The 27,311-nt window shown below is 38.8% G+C and overlaps 1 protein-coding gene across 2 annotated transcripts in view; it reads left to right on the forward strand.

Annotated features, from left to right (window-relative positions):
- The window catches only part of LOC109627472 (zeta-sarcoglycan), a 305,924-nt gene that overhangs the window by 269,427 nt on the left and 9,186 nt on the right, over nt 1-27,311 (forward strand). For both annotated transcript variants that reach the window (XM_069530649.1, XM_069530650.1), the window contains exon 7: nt 17,876-17,999. In XM_069530649.1, the coding sequence (XP_069386750.1) occupies nt 17,876-17,999 (124 nt within the window). The remainder of the gene's footprint in view (nt 1-17,875; nt 18,000-27,311) is intronic.

Raw genomic sequence — 27,311 nt, forward strand, 5'->3', positions numbered from 1 at the left:
AGGACAGTGTTGTGAGAATAACGTATGGGAGGAGGGGATGGAAGTTAGTGTAAAGAAGAATAGATTGAATTGAACTTGCTCCTGCCAGAAGTTTGAGTCGCAGCAGCAGAAAATGGTTTGCATGGGAGCAGCGGTGGCCTCGTGGACAAGTGGTTTGAAAAGAGGCACATCAGACTTGAAGGTTGCTGGTTCCAGTCCATAGACTGACAAACATACCTGGACTGTAGGATGGACCAGACCTGGATCTGCTAGAGACAGATGGACTCTCCCTATCCCACTGCACCTTACTCCTCTGCTGCTCCCCGGCCTTTCAATAGCTGTCCACTGCTCTGTGTGGTCACTGTGTGTATTGCTGTGCTTAAAAGCAGAGGTCAAATTTCCCCATTCTCATGTAGTGTGAATGATTGTGGGATAATAAAGGAATCTTAATCCTAATCTTAATTCAGGATGTGATGACTGACAAGTGGAAAATACAGAGAAGTTTAAAACACTTAACCAGTTTAACAGTGGTGGTTGACAAGAAGAGTTGCAAAATTGCTTGGTTGTTTGGCTCTGGGTATCATTTTGTATTCATCCTTCAAATCCTGTTCTGTATGCTGTGAAAATAAACGTATGGGAATGACAATGACAACAAAGATGTGCGTCAGTGGCCTAGTAGAGATTGTGATTGCCAAATCACATTGAAATGTCTTGTTTACCTCACTCCCTAGGGTTCCCTTTCACTTCTTATTATTTGATTCCAGCCAGTAAATTTCAAAGAAAATTGAATGACTCGATGAACATTACAGAGTGAGACAAAATGGCTGAAAGTAATGCAAAATTGGTATTACAGGGAACAGTAACACATGCACATTAAAGAATCAGGAAGAAGGACGATACGTGAACTAGAAGAAGTTAGATTAGTTGAAGGAAATGAAAGATACAGAGAAAAGGAGGGGCAGCAACGGAGTCAACTGTGGCTCTCCTGTGACTTGCTGTAAATTCAATGCAGCAAATCCCAAATTATGGGAGGTTTTTTTTACGAGTTTCAAGAGTTTTAATGTCATTAACACCTCTGTGGAGTGACATAAAACAAATTATTTGATGGTAAAATTGCACTTACTGCAGCAGTTTTGCATAAATTGGCCTTATCAACATTGTCATAAACAAGACTCATCAATTAAAAGTATAAACAAATGTGGACATAGTAAACTGATATAACACACACTCAACAGGCACTCATCTATAAACATGCATATTATGGCACAAATAAAAGCACACTATTAAAAGCAAAAAGTAAAAGTCACTGACCCAAGTGCACAAACTGAAAGAACTAATGGATTGAAAAACACATTAAAAGCAACATGGAGGAAGGGAAAGAACTGCACAGTTTGTATTGTAACTACAAAGTGGAAATCTACACACACACACACACACACACACACAGACAGTGCACTGACCTTTCTGTTGCATCACCTACTGCAGGGTTGATGAAAAGCACAGAAAAATAACACAGATAAAAATGTGATTACATGGTTCAAATACTCCCCCTATCTGCCATCACTCATTAGCTGTTAAATGGTAGAGAAAGAAACAGTTTGAAAGAAGTGTATTCATTATCATGATGGTTATTTTATCTCGTTGTTCATTGAGTTGTAGTTGATTAGATATTTAACACTGATAGTAACGTTGATGTCAACAAATAGAAAGAATTGCTTCTTATGTCCTTATTCATAGATTTTGATAATTTTCTGATTTCCTTCTCTCTTTCTATCTGTAATTTTTTCATCTTTCTGCTTTTTTCACTCTACACATTTCCATATGTGGTTCCCTTCACCCCCCTTCTTTCTGTCTCATTATGAAAAGTAGAGCGTTATGCAGTGAAGGTAAATGGGACATGTAATGAGCGGATTGAAGTCCATTTAAAACTAATGATCTATCTTACAGTTTAACAACGAAAAGAGGGAGAAGAAAAGAGGAAAACAGGAAAGATAGATGATACACACTTTAGACGATAAAGCACAGGTCAGGAATTTCCTATCAAGGAAGGCTTATTGGCTTCATAAATTCTGAGGATTACTACATCTATTTTTTTAATTCTCCATTGTACATAGTGATTTGAATGTAATGCAGCTTCATTGTATGGAGGAAACATAATTAAAAATGCAACAGACTGAAAAATGGATGAAAGATGTGACGCTTAACATAAATGTAGGCATATGTAAACTCATTGGCACAAGTTAAAGAATCAAACAACTTCAATCCTGATTTTGATGTACAGAACTTTGGAGGCCAAACATGGAACCCTTTGCGTTTTTTTCTTTCCCCTCTGTGTGACTGACTTACAGTAGAACTAACTGTAGGCAGGCTTTAGGTAATGTGATGTGCCACAGTTACCACAGTTGGATGCACTTAAGATTTCTACTAGTATTGAAATGCTTAAATAATATTTACCATTGACTGAAGCCAAAGACACCAGAATGCATGGCACACACTACTAAAACTGGGTTATTCTCGTAGCACAGAAACAAAATGCTCCGCAGCTTCCAGGTGCTACCCATGAGAACACTCCAGGACGCTGTGCCATGCACTTTCAAAGCCTCTGGTGGGATCGTTGTAAGCCATGCTCACACTATTCTCACTCTAAAGCATACAGGGACCGGCTGGGAGCTTTGGAAAAAGTGCTGTTGCTGGCATCTTCTTCAAGGAGCACAGTTCAACATTTTAGAGAAGCATTCATAACAGTGACTGAGTAAATAAAATGAAAGGAGGAGCAGGGACAGACAACACAGAGGCGGCCAACAACAACATACACAATGAAAATGGATGGAGTAACTGTAGAAAAGTTAGTAGCGGATATCTGTGCTGAGGGAGTTTGTACATGTTTAAGATGTGTAGCTGGTACAGTTCACTGATAGAAGCAGCGAGGCACAGTTATAATAAAACATATTTTCATCATCAGCACAACATGAGGCTGCTTTTTAACTGCAAAAACCACAACAGTGTGAATGGAGCCATAGGCAGATGAGAAATATTGCAAGGATGACAAGTTTTAATGGAAATTTAAAATGTTTTCCGTAATGCAAAGAGTACTCATATTCTGATGAGGAATTCCATCTGACAAATAAGATCAAAATTGTCACTGTCAAAAAAATTCCTTGGATTAAACATAAAACGCATAATAAAAGCATCTGGCCTTTGCTACTCTTTCATTTACAGGTCATTTGAAGTCAGATTTGCCAACCATTTATAATAGTAATTATTATATATAATGTTCCACAGCACAACAGTGCAAAGGGCGTCTGGCATAAGGGTGAAAAGACGACATAGAAACCAGAAGAACTGGTGCTGAGGGCTTCCCAGACACAACTTCACAGCAGAGTAGTTTCTGTTGATTTGAAACACGGCAGCACCAGCACAGTGGAAATGAACGAGGAGCCTGCATCTTTGCAGATAGTGCCGTTGTTGGGCTGAACTTTTTCTGAACCTTAATCAACACCCAGTCGTAAGTGACATCAATCAGTCTGGTGCCTTTTGACCAAATCAAAGACAAATCAATGACCCTGTTCCCTGCAATCTTTAAGGGACCTTTGATTGGTGACTATTTCCGTGATATGTATTTGTATCAGCTGTGGTCTGTGGCTCTAAAGGCCGTTCAATATTTATAGCTTCCTTGACTCAGAGAATAAATGTTGACTCCTTTAGGTACTTCTGTTTCTTATTTTTGAGAACTTTTTTATCTCTCTATTGAACACATTCTCCTCCTCCTAATGAAACATACTCAATACTGATACATTGATATTCCATTGACATTTTTTTCATTCACAAATTCCTGAGATGAGAGAGAGTACAAGTAGGCCATAGAAAATGTTGTCACTTGAAAGAGATGTAAAGAGAAACTGAAATGAGGGGAATTAGTGGCTGGGCTAGATTGACAGTGAATCAGGTCGTCAGGCAACCGAACAACCACAAAAGAAGACTTTGAATTGGAAGTATGAAAAACTTAAGCCTGTGTCAAAGGGGAACCACCACTGCAAAAACAGCTGCAAGGAGGAGCACTTTTTCAACAGAGAGATTAAAATCAATCAACAATTAACTGACCAAAAAAGTTGAAGAAGTCTCACACAGCAACATCGCCACGCTGACGCTAGCAGACATTGGGTTACATCAGGTCTCTAACATCATCTGATGCTTGGCTCCACAGCAGAGAGAAACAATATGCTGCACAGTCAATATTTCCACTCTTTCATCCTCTTATCCCTCCCTCTGTGCCGCCTTCTCCTCTGTCCAAGACCTGGGGTCATGAGAAGGCTCCCTGGAGAGAGTTAGCCCTAACACAGGCAAGGGCATCGGTGAAGGATTTGTTCTATGCCCCTTCCCCTATCCCTGGCTCTATTTCCATGTATCTGTCTCAGGATAGATAGGAGTGCAGAGCCCTATCAGATTCAGGGGCATGGGAAAAGGATTCTATTTTGAAAGGTTGGAATACTGTAGGGTAATGGTTTAAAAAGTGAGGTCGGGACAGTAAATTCCTCACATACAGAGGCAAATATAAGAAGAAAAATAAATGCCAAGACAACACCCCTACTGTTTTCACACAGAAACATGCACAAACTTCATTTCTACCCAATTCGCCTTAGATATTGGTGTTAGAAATCTAAAGGAATTTATCATTGGTATTATTTTTTGTATACATTTTATTATACATATACAGTTTATAGAGAGAGAGAGAGATAGTTAGAAGTAATACCACAATTTAAGGATTTTCCTGTACATTCCAAATGCAAACGCTAAAGCTCCTTAACCTGATGACGGTATGTTAAGTTGGATAATATGTCAGCTCCCCGAAAGTGACGCTAAAACATCTTGGTCGTCCTCTGGTGTTTGACTGTAGTGTTGGTAATTCAATTGAATTTTCAATATTATTTGTATAGCACCACATCATAATATACATTATCTTAACTTAAGAATTATAGAGAAACCCAACAGTTCCCATAAATAAACCTCTGATAGCAGATGGGACTTGGGTCAAAAAACATTGTCAAAGTATGAGGCAAAAAATCATTTTTTTCCCACAGATGTTTTCTCTATGTGAGGGTACTTCTAATCCCACTCTACATGAGTGAGTGAGTGAGTGAGTGTTCAAGTTCAAGTGCTGCTTGTTTCTTGGTGGGTGGGTTAATCCTCTTATCTGCATTCACCTGGTGTTCTAGTTGTAAAATGGCACATTATTTATTACCAATAATGATGGCCATCAGTGCTTAGAACAGAGAGAGAGATCTATTGCTTTGAAACTAAATTGAAGGTACACCTCTCTGCCCTCCATTCTGTTTATAAAGAACTCCATCTACATACTACATACTTCATCCATTTATGGATGTAATTCATGTACAACTGTGGTTTGGTTCTGGTTCGAGGTTGGGTCCAAAAGTTGTTTCTCTGTAGTAGGTCCCTAAATGACAAGAGTACTAATATGGCTTAATGGCCCTGGGTCCTAGGGGTACTTCCAATTGAACCCAATTACAGACTGTAAAGTTTTACGAGCCCTTGAAGTAGAGAATGGGGAAATGATCCACCCTGTGGCCTTAATTTTTCTCCCCCTCTGCACCCACACATCTAACAGTCGCCTTGACTCTGAATATGTATCCAAACAACTACATCTAATGTTGAGATTGGAATATACCGTAGTTTGTTTTTATGAGGAATATTTTAATGGCATTCCAGTTTGAATACAGTAAGCACCAGTGGATACTGATAGAGTAATAATAATGATATTGATTCTTAGCACATGGCAGACTCTGTATCTTCAATACGTAAATGGCCAAAAGCCAAAGCCACAGTGTCTTGAACCTTAACATTAGAGAAGTAAACCTCACATTTATATTTTAATTGAGATTGCAATCCTCAAATGCAGAGTAGAAACATCAATGTCAAATGAATTCGGTCCACTTGCCATGCTTGTTTTGAGGGGAGTCTCGAAGCAGAGTTGATTTAACCAGGTTTTCATGTGAGAAGCCAGATGGAGGAGCATGGTGTAGGATCACAAAGTACACCACCTAATTAGCTCTAAAAAACTCAGAAGTAAGCCCGCCCCTAGCTGTTTTTTGATTAAAAAGTTGGGGTTTGTGTCAAAGTAATTGGAAATCATTAAAATTTAGAATGAGCCACAATCTCTTTGAACTGTGCCTTTTGGGAAATCTTCTCTTTACACTACAGTTGCCATTAAAGAACAGCAGTTCACTTGCATGTTGGTTTTGAGCAGCATATTTTTGTGGTCAGGTCAACCTGATACAGTGATTACAAGTTGGGCAGAAAAAAAACAACTTTGTACTTTGTTTTCATATTTTGTTGTCTCTTTTCTTTCCTTCCATGCCATCAGCAGTGTTCACCACAAACAGTGCTTTCTTCACAGCAATTCAGATATTACTATTACTAGAGTTGTGATGCAGAATGAAGACACACTTATGCATATAAAGCCTATTTCATGATTGTTAACCTGCTGTGGAGCGTGTTGTTTAAAGTAAAAAGCTAGAAAATCTGCAATTTATTCACTGTACTGAAAACTTTATAGTCAAACACTAGAGTTGCCTCTAATGATGTGACCCAGAACCACATTTGCACAGTTTGCTGTCCTGACATTGGATTTTTGGATGTATCTATTACCTCCCTTTTCATTGGTAAAAGGACAAGCAGCCCTGCTTTGTTTTGTCTCTTATTGATTAGACATGCAGGGAAATCATTGAGAACAAAGAGAGGCAGAGTAAAGGCAAGCAAGTCCGGTTATGGGAACAATCCATAATGTATCTGAATGTCTGTGTGTTTTTGTATATTGGTTATTGATGCAGTGCTTTTTTTGCAGATGTTGACATTCGGTAAAGATTGTGCTAAATTTCAGCTAGACGGTCAGATGTGACAATGGTGTGGCTGGTGGAGATGTCCTGATCAAATGATTTGTTCACCGTCCTGATAAAAGTCAGCTACTACTGAGAAACCCAATTTATGGTTTCCTATATGATACAGCTCTGCAGTATGTCATGTGGGTACTAGTTAATAAATCGAATCCTATGGAGGAAAGATATACTCTCACAGATATGAGATATCCTAAAAATGTAATATTGGCATAGCTTGTATCTCAGCTTTTTGTAATGATCAAGACTGTCAGGAACTTTTTGTACTGAGGTGGATTTAAAACATTGCAAGGACAAAACTGATTGTATCTGGAAGCACAAAGAAAGAGCACATCAGAATCCAGTGACTAATATCATATCACGTAAAGTCAAAGACAGTTTCAAATGGAATATATGAGTCAGGACACTTGTGTAGTGCTGCGTGTACACAGTGACCTCAACTGCAGAGTGTATGAATTTTGACAGGTTCTTCATAAATCAAACACGGCAACACAAAAGAGAATAATCTTAACAGTTGACAGCGATTTCAACACACCAAAATATTTGCAGGCTGCTTTGCTCACTTGACTTACAAAATAACATTCTACTTCAGTTGTGTTCCCCATTTCATGGAAAACGGAAAGTGTGTCAAGTTATCAAATATGCAAAGGGAATACTCATGTATGTTCCACAAAATCTTTTGTATCACACCAAGTCAGGAAGTAACTGTGTTAAAGTCCACAGTGCTTGTTATAAATATGTTAGTGAAGATTTCAACTTATGCCTTTCCGATATAAAAAAATAGCTTGAAAAAGTTATGGTTTACATTTTGTAATGTTTCTTTGTAGAACTGGGGCTCAGAGTGTTGGAACTCCGCCTCAGGAAACTGTATTCATTGTTGTTCAGTCATTTTTTTTGTGTGTGTTGATTGTTGTTTATCTTTGTTAGTTATTATTTATCAGCTGCTGTTGAATGATGATTTTGTACACATCTTGAGGGGGAATATTTGAAAACATCAACACCTAATAAATATTCAACAGTCTTGCCATATTGCCATGCATCTGTGCCGCACCTCATGTGAATTTCAGTGTGTGTATGTGTTTGTTATAAGCCACCATCGGGGGACACATTTCTGACTGAAGACTGGTTCTGCGTTTGTCCTATTGGAAGAAAAAGGTGCTTTTGGGGTCAGTGGTTTTGGCTAAGGTTTGTTGAAGGACGTCATCTCGGTACTTGGAAGTAGTGGTTCAGGGTAGGGTAAGGGTGAGGCACTAGCAAATGAAATCATGCCTCAGTTATGTCCCCAAAAGCGATTTGTGTCAGTGTTTGAGTATGAGAGAGCTCAGCTCAGCTGTTGTCTGTCTGAGTGCAGGTTGCAAAGATAGTCTGCCATTAATATCAAATTTTGCAACAGAGCCAAATGTTTCACTGTGGATAAAGACTATTACAAATGACTAGATGCTGTTGTGGCAAGATGCTGAAATCACGGCAGATAAATAACATTAGAAAACACCAAACACACACTTAAAGACACACTCACAGACATTCAAACACCTCATGAGCATGGACACACATTAATGCTCATGATCCAAACACAGCAGCAAGTAGCTGTTATTTTGTTGTACGTTTTTAAGACACACAAAATATTCAGGTAAACATGTTTAAGAGAGCCAAGTCTAGAGAAGCACAGAGCAGGCAAACTGTCCCATTCTTTAGGTGCGTAAATACTGACAGCCATCTTGCCAGACTTAGAAAGGGCTTCAGGTGCAGGGGGAGATTAGCTGGGATAGTTTATCAATGGTTGAGAAAAGATGTTTTTATGGGTGTTGATAAGATTTGTTAAGGATTATTATTCGATCTGATTCAAGCTGCAGTTCCTGCTTGTGTTTTTGAAGATATCTAAGTCATTTGATGGCACAATTCAGTTTTTTACTGAAAATTCACATTTCTAAGGCCAATGGCCAATGGCCACCTTTCTTTATGGTGGAGATGAAAATTATTGTTATGTGTTGTTATAATTTGTGAAAAAGCCAGTTTCAGTTTTAGAAGGTTACAAAAATGCCACTCTATTAGCAGATTGTATTACTTTATTTGATATATATAAGTCAAAATTCAGCCAACCTTGCCAAAGGTTATATTTTTGAAGTGCTGAGATGACAGAGGGATGGAGGGAGAAAAAGAGAGAGAGAAATAATGAAGAGCAGACAAAAAAATGTCCCTAGTCAAATATGGCAATAAATGAGGGGAGATACTGGGGGGGGGGGGGGTGAAACAGAGAACAAAAAAAATTAAATGAGAAAGATGAAGTGGTAGGAAGGTGTTACATTTTTACCAGCAGGACTTCTCTCTTTGTTCATTTTTTCAGCTGAGATAGAAAGAGCGAGCACAGCCAGAAGCCACCCAGGAGGCAATGGACGGGCAGGGCGAATAAGAGAAACACAGATAGGATGACTGTAGGAGGGCAGGCAATGAGGCAGAGAAAGAGAGAAAAGAAAGACGTTCATCTTATGATTGTGTTTGTCCCTGCTCAAGCTTTCTGTTCTCCCTTTCAAAGCTCTCTCTCTCTCTCTCTCTCTCTCTCTCTGTCTGCTTCCCCCTCTAATCTTTCCCCTTATACATTCTCCTGATTCCCTTTTCTGTCTCTTCATGTGTTTTCTCTTTCCTTCCTTCTCTTCTTGTGCATTAGGGGAAGATTATTATATATTATTATATGTATATATATATTCAAATATCTACTTGTTGTCTTTTCTTTCTTCTCTCAGCCACTCACATATTTCAAGTACATCTATGTTTTCTAATATATTAATCTTCTTTCTTTGATCAGATTCTTACAAAATGAAAAATGTGTACTTTTGTTGATGTACACAGAAGATAAACCTCTGAAATAAAAATCTCTTTCCGGCCTTATACTACTTAAAAGATCAAGAGGAGAAAAGCAATTTTCTTGAAACACATTATTTTCATTTCTTCTGCTCAGAGCTTTAATCCCTAATTGATAAATTTGCATGTATTACCTACATCTATACATAATTCTCTCTCAAATATATTTTCCTTTGGCAAACCTATGGCATTATTTTTCATGAAAAGATTAGAAATGTATAGTTAGCATACCTTTTTTTTTCATTCTGAGTATTAATGAGTAATTGGCATTGAGATGAGGTGAGGTTTCATGCATCCTTGACTGCAGATATTCAAAAATGGTCTTAGACTCGCCTTGATTACAACATAAATAAATAAGAAATACCAACATACATTTCCATTTTATTATGTCTGCATGATTAATGTTGTCTGTGTCGCATTCTATTTTAAAGATTACATCAATACCAAATGAAATAACACATATGAGATGGAAAGAATGCACATATTGTGCCACATGATTCGTTTTCTTCATATTATCAGCATAAAATGCAGCCGAAGCAGTGGTGTATATGCATTAAAGTGGAACTGTGGGTTTAGGTGCCTTTCCCTGGGGCGCTTTAGCAGTGTTCATGGGGGCAGAGTGACATTCACAATCTCATTTCCTAACATATGTTCTTCCATCCAACCAGTGACATGAACAGCTAAACACAATTGCAGGTACATCCCTAACCCATAAATCTCCTGATGAGGACACACTGCTCCTATTTTTTTTCTTGTTGTGTTAATCCTGGTATGTTCTGCTGTGGCAATTACTTATCAAATTATCTTAAGCACCCTCTATTTGTTCTTTTCTTATCTTTGTCCTTCTCTATGCCACTGCAAGAACCCAACTTCCCCACAGGGATCATTAAAGATTCATCCAATCTTCAGAAAAAGACAAGATAGCACAATTTGCAAGGCATATTAAATAACAAGGACTGCAATACAATCGCTAAAGATGTCATTAATGTGGCAAGAGCCTCCTATGATGACATCTTATTCCAGTGTCACACTGAGCCTTAACTCGAAGCCAACTTGACTGATTTCTATGCAAGCAACTGGTGTAGTGGAAACAATCAGTTGTGATTTATAGCAAATGAATAGTTTCATAACCAACGTCTTACATGTTTTGTTTTTTTTCTGCAGAATGACTACCCCATATTACATCAAAAAAGGTTATGCTGCTTTACAGTAGGCATGGACTGCATGTGTTAAGACAACACAACACTACAGAGACTAAAATATACAGAAACTAAATGTAGTCTTCTGTTGCCTCTGTGATAGAACTGATTTCTCCTTGGTTTTGCTCCATGTCTATTTACTCTGCTCAAAAGTATTTTCTGTTGGGCTCTTCAGTAAGGAGTAGTAAGACAGTACTAATGAATGTTTTAATCATAATCATTGATCTCTAATCAGTTTTTATTGCTATAGAAGAAATGTTGTGACTGTGTGAATACTGTTATATAAGGGAGTCACTATTTCATGACTCAAGACCACACAAGTTGGTCTCATTGACTTTTACATTTTCCTCTCACTCCTCTATTTTCTCTATTTTCTTTCTTCACTCACATCTTTCTGTTTCCTATTTAAAATTCCAATACTTTTCTAGCAAACCCTACTCAATGAACAATGGATGGAATGACTGAAGTTGTGGAGGAGTGAGGCTAGTCTTTTACTACTGATTAAATTATCAGCTTGGTGCCCCATCAGAGGCACAAAGGCATGAAATTGCTTGACATTTTTTCTCCTTGTGCACCCTGCCATCGCCCGTTTCCTCGGCTACATTTCACAGCAAAGAGGACAGCAAGAGCCCCCGGAAGTTGTTTTGCACCTCAAGGATTTGTCAGGCAGAATGTTGTGTAAAGTCAAACAGACAAGGCTGTACATGAAAGCTGTGCAAACATGCAAACTGTTGTGTGCTGAAAGTAGTATCGAAAAATATATATTTTCACTTCACAAACTATACAAACTACAATGCTTACACACTATATCTGAATTGCTTAATTGGAATTTAATTCCAGAGTTGCTGGAAGAAAGAATATCAACTTTTTGGTGATTTTAAGCTTCTCTTTCACACAAACACCTGCACCCACTTTTATGGCACACACAAACATACACATTGTTTCCACAAATACAAACCGCTAATGTACCATGACCCCTCCTCAGTAACTCTGTAGGAACTTTAGCAACTCTTAAAAACAGCCCAGGGCTTTGTCCATTCAATTTTCCCCTTACATCTGCAGGATTCATGGGGTGATTTAAACACGCTGCATCATCCTTACTCACTCAAACATAGATTCACTGCTAAAGTCGGGATTTTCAGCATTTTCTCTCAATCCAATTCCCTAAAAGTCAAAGACTTTCTAGTTTCCCATCTTCAGTCTTGTCTGAATACATCACTCAAGTTTTTAAAGTGCTTCTTGGACAGGATTGGATGGTGTCGTCAGTGGCACGGAGCAGATGACGGAGCATTTAGCGTGAAAAGGTTAAAGGTTTGCGTCCCAAATGGCAATGTGGCGATAAGGTGGTATGGCCTTCAGTGGTTCTGAAAAGGGAAAGGGCAGGATGAATGTCAGCAAAGTCTGCTAGGAAATATAAATCATACTAAAAAGCCCAGATTTGAACATTTCTTGCAATAGTTTCTCCACAACTTTTCACACTACTTTCGAAAAATGAAGTCGCCAAATGAAGTCATTTCTTTTGAAAGAAGGCAGTTTCATCTCATGGCCCTCTGTATCTATGCCCTCAAGAGAAATTCCATCAATTCAGCCTTCATGCACAATTCAACTGCATGTTTTCTGTTTATGTCATAGAAAGAATGAGCTCTTGAGTTAAAATCAAATATGTCTTGTATCAATGAAATGGTAAAATCTCAAATTTTATGAACAAATAACATTATCGATTGGAAAGTAGTGGATGTATTGGACAGTTTGTGAAATGTGATCTTGAAGATTGTGCAGGTTAATATGTTTCAGCTGTAAAACAATGGCAGTACAAAAACCCATAGATCTCTCAAAATTAAAGCGCAGGGGTTCACTTTAACAAACTCAAACTGGGAATGAGAATTCCAGGAGTTTTAAGAAAATTAGGACATTTACAAACTGCCTGAACAGGACCAACACCACATTCACTGTTGAGTTGGAAACGACCACTAGTTTAAGAAGATGCCACAGGCGAAGCTGGAATTTAACAGTTCAAATATGAAGCATTACTATATTATAATGTTGTTTGCAAATGCTCTCATATGCATCTATAACAGATTTGAAGTGTGAGCTCTCTGAATGTGCTGAAATCATTTAAATGGACCATGATCTAATAGGATGTACATAAACAAATGTTTTATATTATATATTAATTAATGATGGCTAATGTACATTTAGCTTTTTTTTTCATTATCATGACTTACTGGGACACTTGAATATAACAGCTGTGAATAAATGCTGGTATTCGAATTTAGAATAGAAATTCTTAAAGAAAAAGGAGCTTTGCATAAACAGAGACAAGAGATTTCTTTATTCATTTAACTTGAAAGTCAGATAAATACATTTTCCGCTAATATTGCTTAAACTAAGGTAGCAGTGACTGACAACATTTAGATTTATCAGAGATTACTGTAGGTCCAATTCCAGGCTCTTGACAAAAACAGTTTAGAAACTCTTAAGAAGTTTTGTATTTTTCAGTTGAATACAGGAGTCATTTAAGCTCTAGGAACTGACAGCAGATATTTAGTGATACAAACACAGCCTTTCCTCAGAGACGGAGTCAGTTTTTGAACCTAATAGAAACAAGAAATACATAAAGTGACTTTCCACCCCCATCCTCCTCGGTTCCCCCCCCCCCCCCTAAATGAATTAAGATAAAAACCTTTTCATGTTGATGTATTTCTGTCCCGCTTATCTTGTCAGGTTGGACAAATATGGAGGCTGTATAAAATGGCCTTGTCATGACTGAAGGTCAAAACAGATCAATGAAGGAGAGGAGTGGGCTGGAGATTGCTGGCATGAGAGAGAAAGGGAGGAATAATGTAGGAATTGAAAGCAGAGAGGTAGGGAAGACAGTGTTCTCTAATAATAATCAATTGCGAAGATAACGTCTTAGCGGCAGACTCCTGCTATCTGCACCATGAAAAAGCACAAGTATGAAGGGGCATGAGCAGAAATTTGATATGGCTATGTGTGTTCATATTGAATGATTGTATATGTATTTGACAGAGCGACTTAGAGATGGAAACTAAAGTCGATGTGATGTGATCTTGTATTTTACTTTGTTGATCATCAGAAGATATGATACATGGTTCAATTATATGAGGGGAAGGGGCAATGGAGCTAAAGGAATTTGTTGTCCCATATATTAGTATATGGGACAACAAGAAGTTCAACAGTTGTCCTCAAATTATGTCTGCTGCAAATTTTATAAAATAAGGTCTCACAGCTGACATTTCAGCAAAACCCAAGACAGGATTGTATCAAGACAAAAGCACCTAAAGGTCACTCAGACTCCAAGACTGAACAGTTTGGCCTCAATTCTAAGTGGCATGTCAGGAGGAAATCTGTCACCACTCATAACCTGCCCAATACCATCCCAACAGTAAAGCTTGTTGGTGGCAGCATCAAGACGTGGAGGTGTTTTTCAATGACAGGGGGACTGGTCAGGGTTGTAGGAAAGATGAACAGAGGAAAGTACAGAAATGTCCAGAGCACTCAGGACCCCAGACTGTGCCGAAGGTTTACCTTGTGACATGAATATGACCCTAAGGACACAACCGAGACAACACAGGAGTGGCTTGGAGAAAACTTTGTGAGTGTCCTTGAGTGGCTAAAAAATGGCTGTCCACCGACCGATGGTCTACATCAAACTTGACAGAGCTTGAGAGGATCTGCAGAGAAGCATGGCAGAAAATCCACAAATCCAAAAAGACTCAAGGCAGTAATTGCTGCCAAAGGTCCTGAGTGAAGGCTCCGAATACTTAAGGTCAATTTGATATTTCAGTTTTTCCTTTTTAATAAATTGGCGAAGGATACTAAAATTTTGTCTTTGCTTATTCATTATGGGGTATTAAGTGTAGATAGATGACATGAACCAAAATGAATTCAAGTGATTTTAGCATAAGGCTGCTGCATAATAAGATGTCAAAAAAGTGAAGGGGTCTGAAGAATTTCTGAATGCACAGTATGTGCCTGCCCGTCAGAGCTGGTTTCAGCCTGCAGCAGTGTCACTGTAATTGCCTTAGCTGTCAAACCACCCAAAGATCCTCAGTCCTGTTGACTAGACCAGCAACTTCCCCCACCCTATTATACATGCTAAACTATAGGATAATGACTAATAGGACAAGGTTTTCTGTTTTCATTCCCTCCAACTTTTAATCTTTTAGTCTACCTTTCTTTCAGTCTGTCTCTTGGTTCCTCCTCTTCTTAACCTCTGCAGCAGCATATGCTCTGTTTGCGCAGATCAATAAGTCAGGCCCAATGTGAAGTGTCTAGCTCCAACACTTATTATATTTCCTGGATGCAGAGCATTTCACAGCAGCAAAAATCCCCTCACCTTTAATCCACTGCTCTACATTTGCAATACTTTCAACCCAGAATAAATACCACAGTTTGTTCTGACAAACAGAAAACTCAGACATGTTGACTGAAGACATGGTTTAATTTGTAGAGGTCTAGTAAAAGGGTGATTTTAATAGGTGGAAGATATTTGGCGTTGGACACTCAGGAGACTTTTCATATGCCTTTTTAAAAAAGCATTGTTGAAACAATGCCTTCTTCGAATGTGGCTTTCAATAACAAAAAAACAATTATGCTACATAGCACATTTTAAGTTATTTACTCTGATACAGACCCATAAGCTCCCATTTCCATGTAATTAAGAGAAGGAAAGAAGTTGGGTGAGACAAAATTTTGAGGAAAAAATCAAGTGACTTCATCTTGACACTAGTGCCCTACTTCAGGAAATAGATACAAGTCTAAAAAACAAATTGATTTGGATTTAAAATTCATTAACTCAGTCAATTACTTGATGTGAATATTTTTCTAATGAAGGTGAGCTGTTTTTGCAGTAGAATAAGTTGGCCAATGATGGTGTAAACAAACTGAAAATAAATAGTGGAGCAGAAAAGGAGCAATGTTGAAAAAGAAACATCTTTTAAAGTGCATGTTCATTACTTGGGTGCAACCAAACATGGAAAACCACTGCCAAGGGAGCTTTTCTCTGTCTGCTAATGTTCCATACTTCACATTGAAACCAGGAAATGTAGATTTATTTTTTCCCAAAGTACCTGTGAGGAGGGTACACATTTCCTTCATCCTGGGGAGTCTAGTATAGTGAAGGACATTTTTTTTTTAAAGAAGCTTGGTATGAACATTTTCAGCCAACATGCTTTGGGCTAAGGCACTAATGTTTGTTGATGTGTGTTTTTTGGCCACAGACTGGACGTAGATCATGAGCTCTGTTAATATACCCTTTGGCTTGTACACATGATCCCCTAAATTTCACAGTGGTGATTGGGAGATTAACCTTCCAAAGTGCCCTTGAGCAAAGCATGTGTGAAAAGTACCCTTAAAGCCAAGCATTTTCTTTCCTGATTAGATTTTTTTGTAGCTTTTTGTGTAATATCTTGTTAACACTTCATAAATTGAAATTCGGTCTGCTTTGCCGAAAGGCCTCTTTATTGAATTTTACTTGCCAGTTTCCCCAATAGCAAAGGACAATGCTAATCTAGCACCAGCAAGCTGTTCAATCACCTCATTGTTTCCAACTCTGAATCACAGATTAAGCTCTAGACCCCTCCAAGGACAGTTACTGACAGCAACCATGGCCAAAGCACTGTTGAGCTGTAGAGTGTAATAATTCTTCATTCTTTACATTCATTGTTGTCGGATTTCTCAAAGACACAAAAAGCCTTTACTACACGTTAAATGGTTAAAAAATCAAGGAAGAACTCTGATTGACTTCTGGTAAAAAGGGCAATGTAAGGGCACTCGACATGCGGTCATGATCTGGCTACACAGTAGTAATATAGAGAATGTAACTGTATGTACTGGTATTTATCTGCTGATTTATAACACTGTGTGATATGTTTATTCTTCAATTCAGATTATCAAAAGCACTTTGAAATATTTGTATTGTAAATATTTGTACACTTTTTAGACTACACAATTTGAATGAATGTGAAATTCTTTGCAAGACTTTTCTTAACTTCACTCGTGTGGATCAGAACCAAAGAAAGCATACCCTGAAAGAGTTCGCTTCCACCATTGTCTTCTAATGCTGCCTTTGCAGTTCATGAAATGTTTCTTTTTATACCAACAAGTATTTAACAGTTCAATGCCACATACCACAGCATTTATAGATTGCAATGCCTGCCCCTAGGTTGGTATTTATACAAGGCTCATACAGGAATAAAGCACAAGCAATGACACTGTAAAAATACTATTAAAACATGTAATGTATTGTAAAAATGTATTGATCCCCATAAGAAAATAAGAAGTACATATCCTGAGGAGGTTTCCACCTTTATGAGTTTGGTCATTCAGACAATAATGGATGAGTGGAATATTTTCATATTTCATTAAATGATTTAAAAAAGTGAAGTCTTACGAACATGACAGTGGTTGTATAAAAGTTGTATTGCACTGTTATACATTGTGTTAATAGGGTAGATTATTGTAGAAGGTGCTTGTTATCACCTTTACTTATCATCGTTTATAAATGTATTGTAACATGTTGAATGAGGAAAGAAACAACAAGTCTTCAGTTTCAATTTGTATATTCAAAAGGAAGCAAACTATTTAATGTTTTACTTCAGGCAATTCCGTGGTGTTTTACTCCACGGAGGTCTTTAAACCTTTAATCAGTGAGTGCTGATTTCGCTTTTGTTATATTAGCTTTAGCAGCACAACCATATAGTTTTGTGCTGCTTTTGATAGAGCAGCTGGGGGATTGAGAACCTTGTTCACAGTCGATTCATTATTGATCCTGTAGTAATAGTCTAATGGTGGCTGAGGTATGAGGCTAAAACAACTCTGTATTTTACACTAGTGTCTGTGCAAGTGCGTGCTTGCACTGTTACCACCTCTTCCAGCATTACTCAATTGTGTTGTAATGCTTCTCAGGTTGGAGTCGCCGACTCGGACTCTTACCCTTGAGGCCCCCAGAGGTGTTGAGGTCAACGCAGGAGTGGGAGACTTCACAGCGTCCTGTAGAAAAGACCTTCTCCTGCAGTCATCAGAAGGAGAGGTGGGTGTGTCTTTTCAACCATAGCTTTGTTTGGCTGTGTGTTTGTCAATCAATATGTTTTAGTATGTCGGAGAATACATGTATGTGTCTGTGTGTGTTTGTGTGAATGAGAAATGAAAAATGTAGCTGTGTTTGTTTGGAAATAGCAACAACACAAACCAGCAAAATCAATGTAGTGTGTGTGTGTGTCTGTGTGTCTAGACTCCGTGGAAGTATATAGTGTTGGGCCTACTTCATTAAAGTACCTTATTAGGCTAATGAGCGTCATCAATCCAGGCGACCTTGTCCTCCTTTTCTCCCCTCCTCCTCTCATCCCTCCTTCCTCTCCCCCTCTTCTATTTGGGAGATGTGACTTCATTAAAGCAGGTTTGATGAGATTCCCTGTCAGTTGCTGTTGCATGTGTATGTGTGTACGTCAGGGTTTTTGTCTGTATCATTTTTAGACTGCTATCTCACTCTCATTGTCAAGATCTTTGCTTTGCAGCCTGCCATGTCCTGTGAGCACCATAGCAGACGTAGCCATTATCTGTGTGTGTGTGTGTGTGTGTGTGTGTGTGTGTGTGTGCTCATCAGCGTGGCATGTTGCATGTCTGCTGGAGCGCTGTGTCATTAACTCAGTAATTACCAGAAAAATAGGCCCCTCTTGTTTGTCACCCTCACTGTCATTGCAAGTCACACACACCCTGTCTTTTATCAAATTCACTCATTCTCATACACAAGTCCTTTTTTCACTATCCCCGTATGAAACAAGTCATTGACATAATATATTCTCTTGCCCCTTATACCCCTACCATCACAACTACAAGCCTTATCCCTAAACCATATCCTACACCATAACCTAATTTTAACCTGAACCATAAAGCCATGACTGGGCCACAATTCAAGTGTCCCTTTGGTTGGGTGTGTATTCAAATACACAAAGACACACACACTGATAATAGAAGTCTCTGAAAACAACAGAACAGGTTTGATGCTCCTTGTCTCAACTTATTTCTTATTTCCTTTCCTCTATCACCTCTATTTTTTGAATTTCTCTGTCCTCTCCTTATCTTTCACTTTCTTATCATTGTTTTCTGCTCTGCCTTTCTTTTGAAAAGTACACAGTGTCATCCTTACATCCAGGAACTAGAAGTCTGCAATAAATGAAGCACATGCAGGTCACTTTCGGCATATTGTTAACATAATAGGAAGATGGGAGTGTCCGATAAACAATAAATGGTGTACTCCTCAAATACTGATTTAATGTGTCGAGTCAGGCAGAATGATATACAGTGTATTAAAGCTGTGGAGAGGTGTGTAGATAATATATGAAAGTGTAGTGAACTATTTAATGAAGCTCTTGATGTTGTGAGGGGGGTAAGAAGCAGCATTTCATTTACACAACTATATTTAAGAAAAAATTGTAAAAATGTCTCCCTGTAATATCTTTATGCATATTATTAAATAACAGCTGGGTGTCAAAAGTTGCAAAGTACAGTAGCAAAACACCATAAAGTTAGACACTAATAACACTTCAGGTCTTCATGAGGTACTAAGGTTAAATAAGCTCCAATATATAAGTCTAAATGTTTGACGTTTAGAGCTTGTAAAGCTATTATGCAGATGTTATTCACTATTTCCTTAATATCCGATGTAAAACCTCTCTAGTGCTTGGGAGAAAGCAAAATGACTGCCTGCCGAAAAAGTAACTTTTTTTTAATCCATCCAAGGCCACTCCAGAACCCTGCAGCTGAGTTTTTATGAACCAGGTAATATCCAGAGTATTAAGGTTTTTACAGCAAAAAATGTCCCTATGCCATAAAATACTTTTGGGGGATGTCAAAGACTCCCAAAGGGTCTAAGGATACCCATGTATCTCAGTTGAAGATCAAAATATAACTGCCATAAAGCGCTCCATAAGGCTGTCAGAGGGGCAATAAAACATTTTGAGGGGACAAATAATTAAACTGAGGGAACAAAATAAGAATTAGAGCTGCAAGCCAGTTTGGCCCATTCTCACCCATGCTCTGTTTTCCACATGCATGCAGGTGTTAGTCTGTATCTATTATCCTTGTGATGGATTGTCTATGCAAACAAGAATACAGGCAGGTCTATAGGAGGTTAGGGAGCATCCAGAAGTACTAAAATTCAAAGCTAGTTTTGGTTCCAGTGAAACCCTGGCCTACTCATCCATATTGCTCCTTTGTAGTTTTAAAATGTAAATGATCCATGTCCAAACAAGTTTATTTTAGCTATGTATCAGTAATAATCCTTGTCCACGCTAACACACACTGGGGATGTGTGTGTCGCTATAGCCAGGAAGCAGATTTTCTATGCTGCAGTTGGTAGCTTACTTACAGAAAATACTACGAACAAGACACAATAATGGTGAAAAGTAAGATTTAATTTCTTAGACTCATGATGAAGTAGAAGTGTTACTAACAATAAACTGTGAAGGCAGGTGATTGTGTTTTTATTTCCTTATGTCCCTGTTTTTTTGTCTGATCAATCAACGCAGCCCTGGAATGTTCAGCAGCTTCTCCAAACCTCGACATTTCAAGCACAAGTGTTTAAAACAAAAAAAAAATGTGTGTAAATGCAGCCTGAGTCTGCAGGTCTCAATTAGTTGTCCCATTCTTTTGGTCTAAAGTGATGAGGGCGGATGTCTAGTCACCTGCCCAGCAACATTACATGTTAATGTGTGTCCTCAAGCCAAGCACAACGGTACAAAAAGAGAATGACACTGTTGTAATTCATGTTGTAAAGGCAAAACAGAATTGTAGTAAGGTCCCGAACCCTTAGAATGTCTCTCCTCCCATTTCCCTCTCCTCTGTGTCCTATATCTCTCCCTTGTTACAGTTCCTTATTCTTTCTTCCCTGACTTGTCTCTCTATCTCTACCATCTTCTTTTCTTTTCCTCCCTTTGTTTTACTTTCTTCTGTTACACCTGCCTCTCATCCTCCTCCCCCTCCTCCCCTCTGCCTTTCAGCCTCTCAGTCCTTCATCTCTAAGTAACCCAGCCTATCTAATTAACTTTCCACTGCCGGGGTTATACATCACTGCGGCTGTCACTTCATAGGGAAAAGGGAGGGGGTATTATAATTTTTACCTCTTTTTTGTCATCTTTCTTTCTCTCTGTTTCATGTGTTCGTTTGTGTGTGCCCCCCCCCTCCCATTATCCTTGCATAAATAGATGTCTTCCTATTGATGGTGAACAATAGCGTTTAGCTGTGTGCAACAATGATTGTGCTGAGGGCTTTTGGCAAGGCCTGATACTGTGAAAGGATGGACAAAATAAAGGACTTGTGGTGCTCTGCTGCTCAGCCTCATCACCCTTTACTTCAGCCCAGAAGAAGAAAGAAAAAAAGCTCTTTTCACCAAGGAACAACCTTATAAGAAGTCTTATCAGCAAAAAATGTGTTTAGGAAGGCCCATGTAATTACAGTGGGCAAATGTGTGAGATTGTGATAAACCTCCACTAATACTGCCATTTGGAATAAAACAATTTTTAATTAAAAGGGTTGATGACAGAAAATATTCTCCAAATTATAATTATTGTAGTGTTATAATAAGGGGGGTCATGTTTTGTTTGTAGTACTCGCCAAACTAACCAACAAAATAATGCTTCAAAAGACCATCCCGTTTTTACCATCCCAGGTAGCACCGACTTACAGATATTTTCTATGTCTTTGTTAGTTTGAAATCATGTTGGAAGGCAAGATGATCCCACCATTGCTCAGTTATGCCAGTTAGATAAACCAAGGTTAGGAACAAAAGTATATTTAAAGGTTCAGTGTGTAAGATTTAGGTGAAAGGGATTGATTGGCAGAAATTGAGTACTAGTGTGTTTAGGAGCGGGTTCTGTCTCCAGAGGTCGCCATGTTTTTACTCTAGTCCAAACTGGAAAAACTCAAGAGAGTTTTTATGACAACTGAAGGCTACCACAGGTTCTCTTTTATGTTTGGAAGGAGAGTGTGAGGTGAGGGGTCTTTTTTTCGGAAACTCTACTCATCTCTACCTGCAAAAAGATTCTGAAATGTCTCCTCTTTTGTGATGTTTTGCCAATTTCAAACCACGTCATCGTGACCAAAACATGTCTAAGAAGGGAAAATAAAATAGTTTGTACTTTTTTTAATTATTGAGGTGGACAATTGAAATTTTAAATTATGTTCTTTGAATTTTGATGGTAAAATGCTGAGAAATTAGATTTTAAAAAGATTTTCTCAACACTTATTATTCTCTTTCTATTTTTTAATGCAAATCAAAAGGAAAGTCAAACATGGAGAAATTATGTGATGTTTATCACTAAATGAAGCAACATAAAGTGGATCTCCCCATAACTTTTCTTACATACTCTTGTTGTGTTTCATCGTGCACTGAGTGTGGCACACGACAAAAAACACAGGAAGGACGTATTTCCTCTCTCTGTGTCAACCTATTCTGTTTTATTTTAAAAAGCAACAAAAACTGTATAAACATCCCTTAAAAAGAGTTTATCCAAATAGCTTGCCATTTCATCCATTCTCATAAAAGCTTCCGCAACCGCTGACACCATCAAATGAACAAAGGGGAGCACATGAAGGGAGGGTGGAAGGAGGATCGGATGAGTGGGAGGCGCAGGAGGATGGCAGAAAATAGATGTTTCTGTCGATTTTGCAGTAGAAAATAAAGGCGTGCAGGACAGCAAGGCTTAAAGCCAAATCAATGTTGTCAGCAGCTGGCACTTAAGAAGGGGCCATTAAAGTTTAAAAAGTTTGGAAAGCAGTGCTGGAATTAGGGCCAAATGGGTTAGAGGTAGGGGAGCGCTGGCTTCCATTAAAATCAAAGCCAACAAGAGTTGACAGTTCCTCTCAGGATTCCTGTAGTCCTCCTACTACCTTTTTATCAACTCCCTCTGTCTCGCTCTCCCTTCATCTCTCTATCTATCCTGTATTCAATCACTCTGTCTTTTTTGCTTGTCCATCCATTTTCTCGCCCCTTCGATTTTGTACATTCTTGCACCGCCTCTGTACTTGTCTCTTTGTTGCTTAAACTTTTAATCAATCCATCCCTTCCTCTACTCTTCATATCATCGTACCTCATCCGCAGGTCTTTCCAGCAACATCCTCTTACTTTAAAGGACAGAAGTTGCTTTGCCTCAGACGCTTTTTATTTTAACAGGCAACGTCTTGTCTGATTTGATTTCCTTGCAAGCTGAAATGTGGAACTTAATGTGGGACTTACGTTTTGTTTCAACTGATGGCTCAGAGTGTCTGTTGAATTATAGCTTTAATATTAAACCAGATCCTTGTCATAGTGTTAGAAATCAAATATTTTCCTCCTTAAAACATTTATAGTGTCAGAGGGCTGCATTTGCATTCAAGTGGAAAAGGTCCAGTGCAGTGGAATATGCTGGAGTACCAATTAGTCTCCAAAATGACATTTTGATGTTATTTGCTGTTTGTCTAGAGGCAGACAGCACAGTATAAAACTCTCCAGGGAGTGATACTGCAACCCGCTGAGCAAATACTGTCTAAATGCCCTGGAGTAGTGCATGTAAGTTGCAACTGTAGTGGTTTGTGGTTATATTGAGAAGCTCCTTCATGTGAATGTAAATCACAGGAGACCATTAAATGAAGTTTTGGTAGTAAGTGTTGTTGAAATCCACTGCTGACAGCACTGTGCCCTGTCAAAACCATTTCTTTGGAGAGCGTTATTTATTTTTATAGTATGTCGTCTTCTCTGTAAATGCAACACTTGCAGGTTTTCTGGTGACTTGTCCCTGTGGACGCTTGGTAGAAGCCAGTTCACTTAAATTGAGACTTTATTAAGGACACAGCTCATGGGGGTCCAGTTAACAATGGGGACTATTGCTACACAAAAGCAATTTGCCAGCACTGCTTACATGCAGATTACAAGTATTGTCAGCATCATTCCGCACATTATTGTTGCTCACAGAAAAGTTTGCAGGTTCTACAAGGCTTTGGCTTGACCACTTACAAGCTGCAAGTGTGGAGTTTATTTTGTGTCAAAAAGAGGAAGACATCTCTAACAGCTCTGTTTTTCGTGCCCATTGCACAAGAAGGGAAAATAGCTCTAAACATATTATTTGTGGGATACCATCTACATCATGCATGCTCTTATTCCCTGCCCAATTTGCTACTATTCATTTCTCAGTTTTGGGTTGTAGGGTCCCAGGTATTCTCTTAACTCAGAAACAAGAGACAAACACATGTCATCACCATGAAGGAAGAGGGGGTGGTGCAGTGCTCTGAATGTGCAAATTCAAATTAAGTGAATTTAAATATCATGCAATATTTCTGAACTGTTGATGGTAGAAAACAGGACAATGGAGAGCATCCTTTGTGAGGTTATAGAAGCTGTCATGACGCGTCATGAACAATCAAAATAAAACACACAATGTGTAACTAACATCAGACATGTGAGTAAACTGGATACCCTACATGGAAAATTTGCCTCGAGGAGTTCACAATATGCACAAAAGCTGACTGCAGTGAGGTGAAATTGGGTTAACAGAAACTTTTAACAAAGTTGGGTTACCATGGAGTTTTATTGCTTGTTGACACAATGCTGGGGTTTATTAAAATGCTGTAGCCTGGAGGTATTATTGGTGTGGTACACTGGGACTAGCTCTTTTTTTCCTTCACTGCTTCTTGTTTTACCTGCGGTTCAGACACAAGGGTGAGTGAATTAGAATACTGGCAGGGGGTAAATCCCTGTCGTACACCATCATGCTGTGTTAGCCTTATGACCATACACATATACACAAACATGCACATCAAATAAGCACTCACATACAGTTTGCACCAGACAAAAGTACAGACTCAACTTTTCTCTTGTAAGATACACACCCACACATACACACAGACGCAACTCAAACACCTAAAAATGCACACACACACAAGAGCACATATTTGTGAACACACGCATAGTAAACTCACTCTGTCACAGCTCTCTCGAGCCTCTCTGTTTACTTTTTCATGATGCTATTCAAGAGATAACACCTCAATGGATGTAGATACCAAAACCCTGGGAGAACTGGATCTTTTTCAGAAGGTGTGATTAACATCAGAAAAATCATTAACTTAGACTTCACGCTGCCTGGGGCGATCATCATAAACGTTTCAGTGTGTGTGTATCAGTCTGTTGAGACAGACTGTGTGAGTCTTGTCTGCTCGTCTCTCTATTTTATCCCAGTTTCTGTCACAGTTTTCATGTTCATGACATTCTGAGGCTGCTTCAATTGTGTTTTCATGTGTGTTTAAGTACATTACTGTATCTTTTCCCAGCTTCTGGTGTCAGCTTTGTGTAAACTCATTTGTCTGTGTATGTGTGTATGTGTAGCGGCTTTGTACTCCTCAGTTGCGTTGTGTATTTCACTGAAGAAGACCGTCACTTTTGGCAAACATGCCTTTTATTCTTAACATCTGGCAGAGGGATCGACCCACAGTTAGTCCGGGTTTCCTCACACACACACAATATACCCATCAGGGAGACAGCAAGGTCCGACTGCTCTAATATTAAAATGAACCTAACAGATCTAACAGTGTAATGTACCTGGCAGAAGGATCGACACACAGTTAGTCCGGGTTTCCTCACACACACACACACACAATATACCAATCTGAAAAATGTAAAATGGAAAGAAAGTGCAGGTTAGTTAACACGTGCCACACTAGCCATTTTATAACCAAAGAAAACAAAACAAGGATGTGCTCAACTGTTTAGGAGCTATATGTTTATGCAATGCAACTTAAACCATGTTTTAGTATTAAGTTACAGTAATTAATATCAAACATTAGCGGAGCTCATACTAGTGCACCTACCAGGGAGACAGCAAGGTCCGACTGCTGCTATCTCCAGGGGTGCACAACCCTAATCTACAGGAGTGCACGACCCTAATCTACAGGGGTGCTGCATTTAAGTACCCCAGGATATTTAAGTGTCAGTGTTGTGAGATGAGTTTGTATGGCAAGTGGAATCACACTACACCTTAACTCCGTTACATATGCGTGTGGGTAGTACAGTAGAACAGACTAATATTGCTTTATGTTGCAGCTACATGTGGGTTACTATGCTCTCTGTCTCTCTCCAGCCTCTGTCATTAAGTCCATTGTCAGCTCCCATTCCAGCATCTGTCCATTCAACAAGCCTAATGGTCTGTGTAATACACTGATAGTTTCACAACCTCCCACCTATTTGTGTTGTTGGAGTGTGTGTGAGTGCAGGGGGGGCAAGAAAAACAAAACTGGATGGGAGGCAATGTGAGCTGAGGCTAGTTGAACAGGTTGAACTATCTTTCTGTGCAGGACTCTGTGTAGTTGAGTGTTTGTGTTGGTGGAATTGGACTTCCATTGTCCTTTCAACCTCTGTCATACTCTCTGAAATCCTAACTTCCTCTATCCTCTCAGTCAAAGACTTGACACTGTCTAATCCACTTTAGTTCCTGGTCAGTATGAGTTAAACTTCTGCAAGCCTTGAGTCTGTGCAAAATTTGATTGGACTTGACAGCCCCAAAGAAAGAGTCTGATAAAATGAGCCACAAAAGCTGCGTTCAGACAATCATAACAATCTCCTCTGTTGGGTCGTTTTCAAGGATCCAGCCAAACTGCAGGACTGCATATGGCTGCTATCCACATTTTATAAGGGGCAAACAGATCCAGGTCCCATTCTGTTAAACAGTATGTGTAAAACTTGAGGTGATCTGAGGAAGATCCAGCACTGGTATTGACGGTGCTGTGTGTGTGTGTGCACGCGTGCAAGTGTGTGTGCCTGCATGTGTGTGTGCCTGCAGGCCGGTGTCCTGAGCAAGTTCTCTCACTGAAGTGTCAGAGATAAAAGGTCAGAATCGATTAAGAGAGCACAAATTGATAGCAAATGCTAACATTAGCAACCATGGCAATCGGCGATCATTATTGTAGTTCAAAAGGGCAGTTGAAGTTATCTTTATAATGCAAGATGCAACAAATTAGTCACACTGCTTCATTCATGTATTTTACCAACTCTCTTAGCAAGGAGGATGGATCATAAGAGTTTTTGAAGGAGCTCCATGGAGCTGCTGCAACCTGACAAAATAAATTGTTCATTACACAAATGTATATTCATTTTCTATTTAACCTGCAATAAATAACAAAGGAAACCTTAACTGCTTTAGTATAGATTTGGTCACTGTGATCTGCTGACTTACTCATCTGATCTGGTCTCATTTCTGTCAATGAAAATAGAGATTTTAGTCAAGTTTAAGTCAATATTTTATTCTCGTGTTTTGAACATGTTAATGCAGTCAGTTAGTATTTGATGACATTGATACCAAGTCATTATCTTCTCGTCACA

The sequence above is a fragment of the Paralichthys olivaceus genome, chromosome 8 (assembly GCF_024713975.1).
Source record: "Paralichthys olivaceus isolate ysfri-2021 chromosome 8, ASM2471397v2, whole genome shotgun sequence".
In the NCBI taxonomy this organism is placed as follows: Eukaryota; Metazoa; Chordata; class Actinopteri; order Pleuronectiformes; family Paralichthyidae; genus Paralichthys; species Paralichthys olivaceus.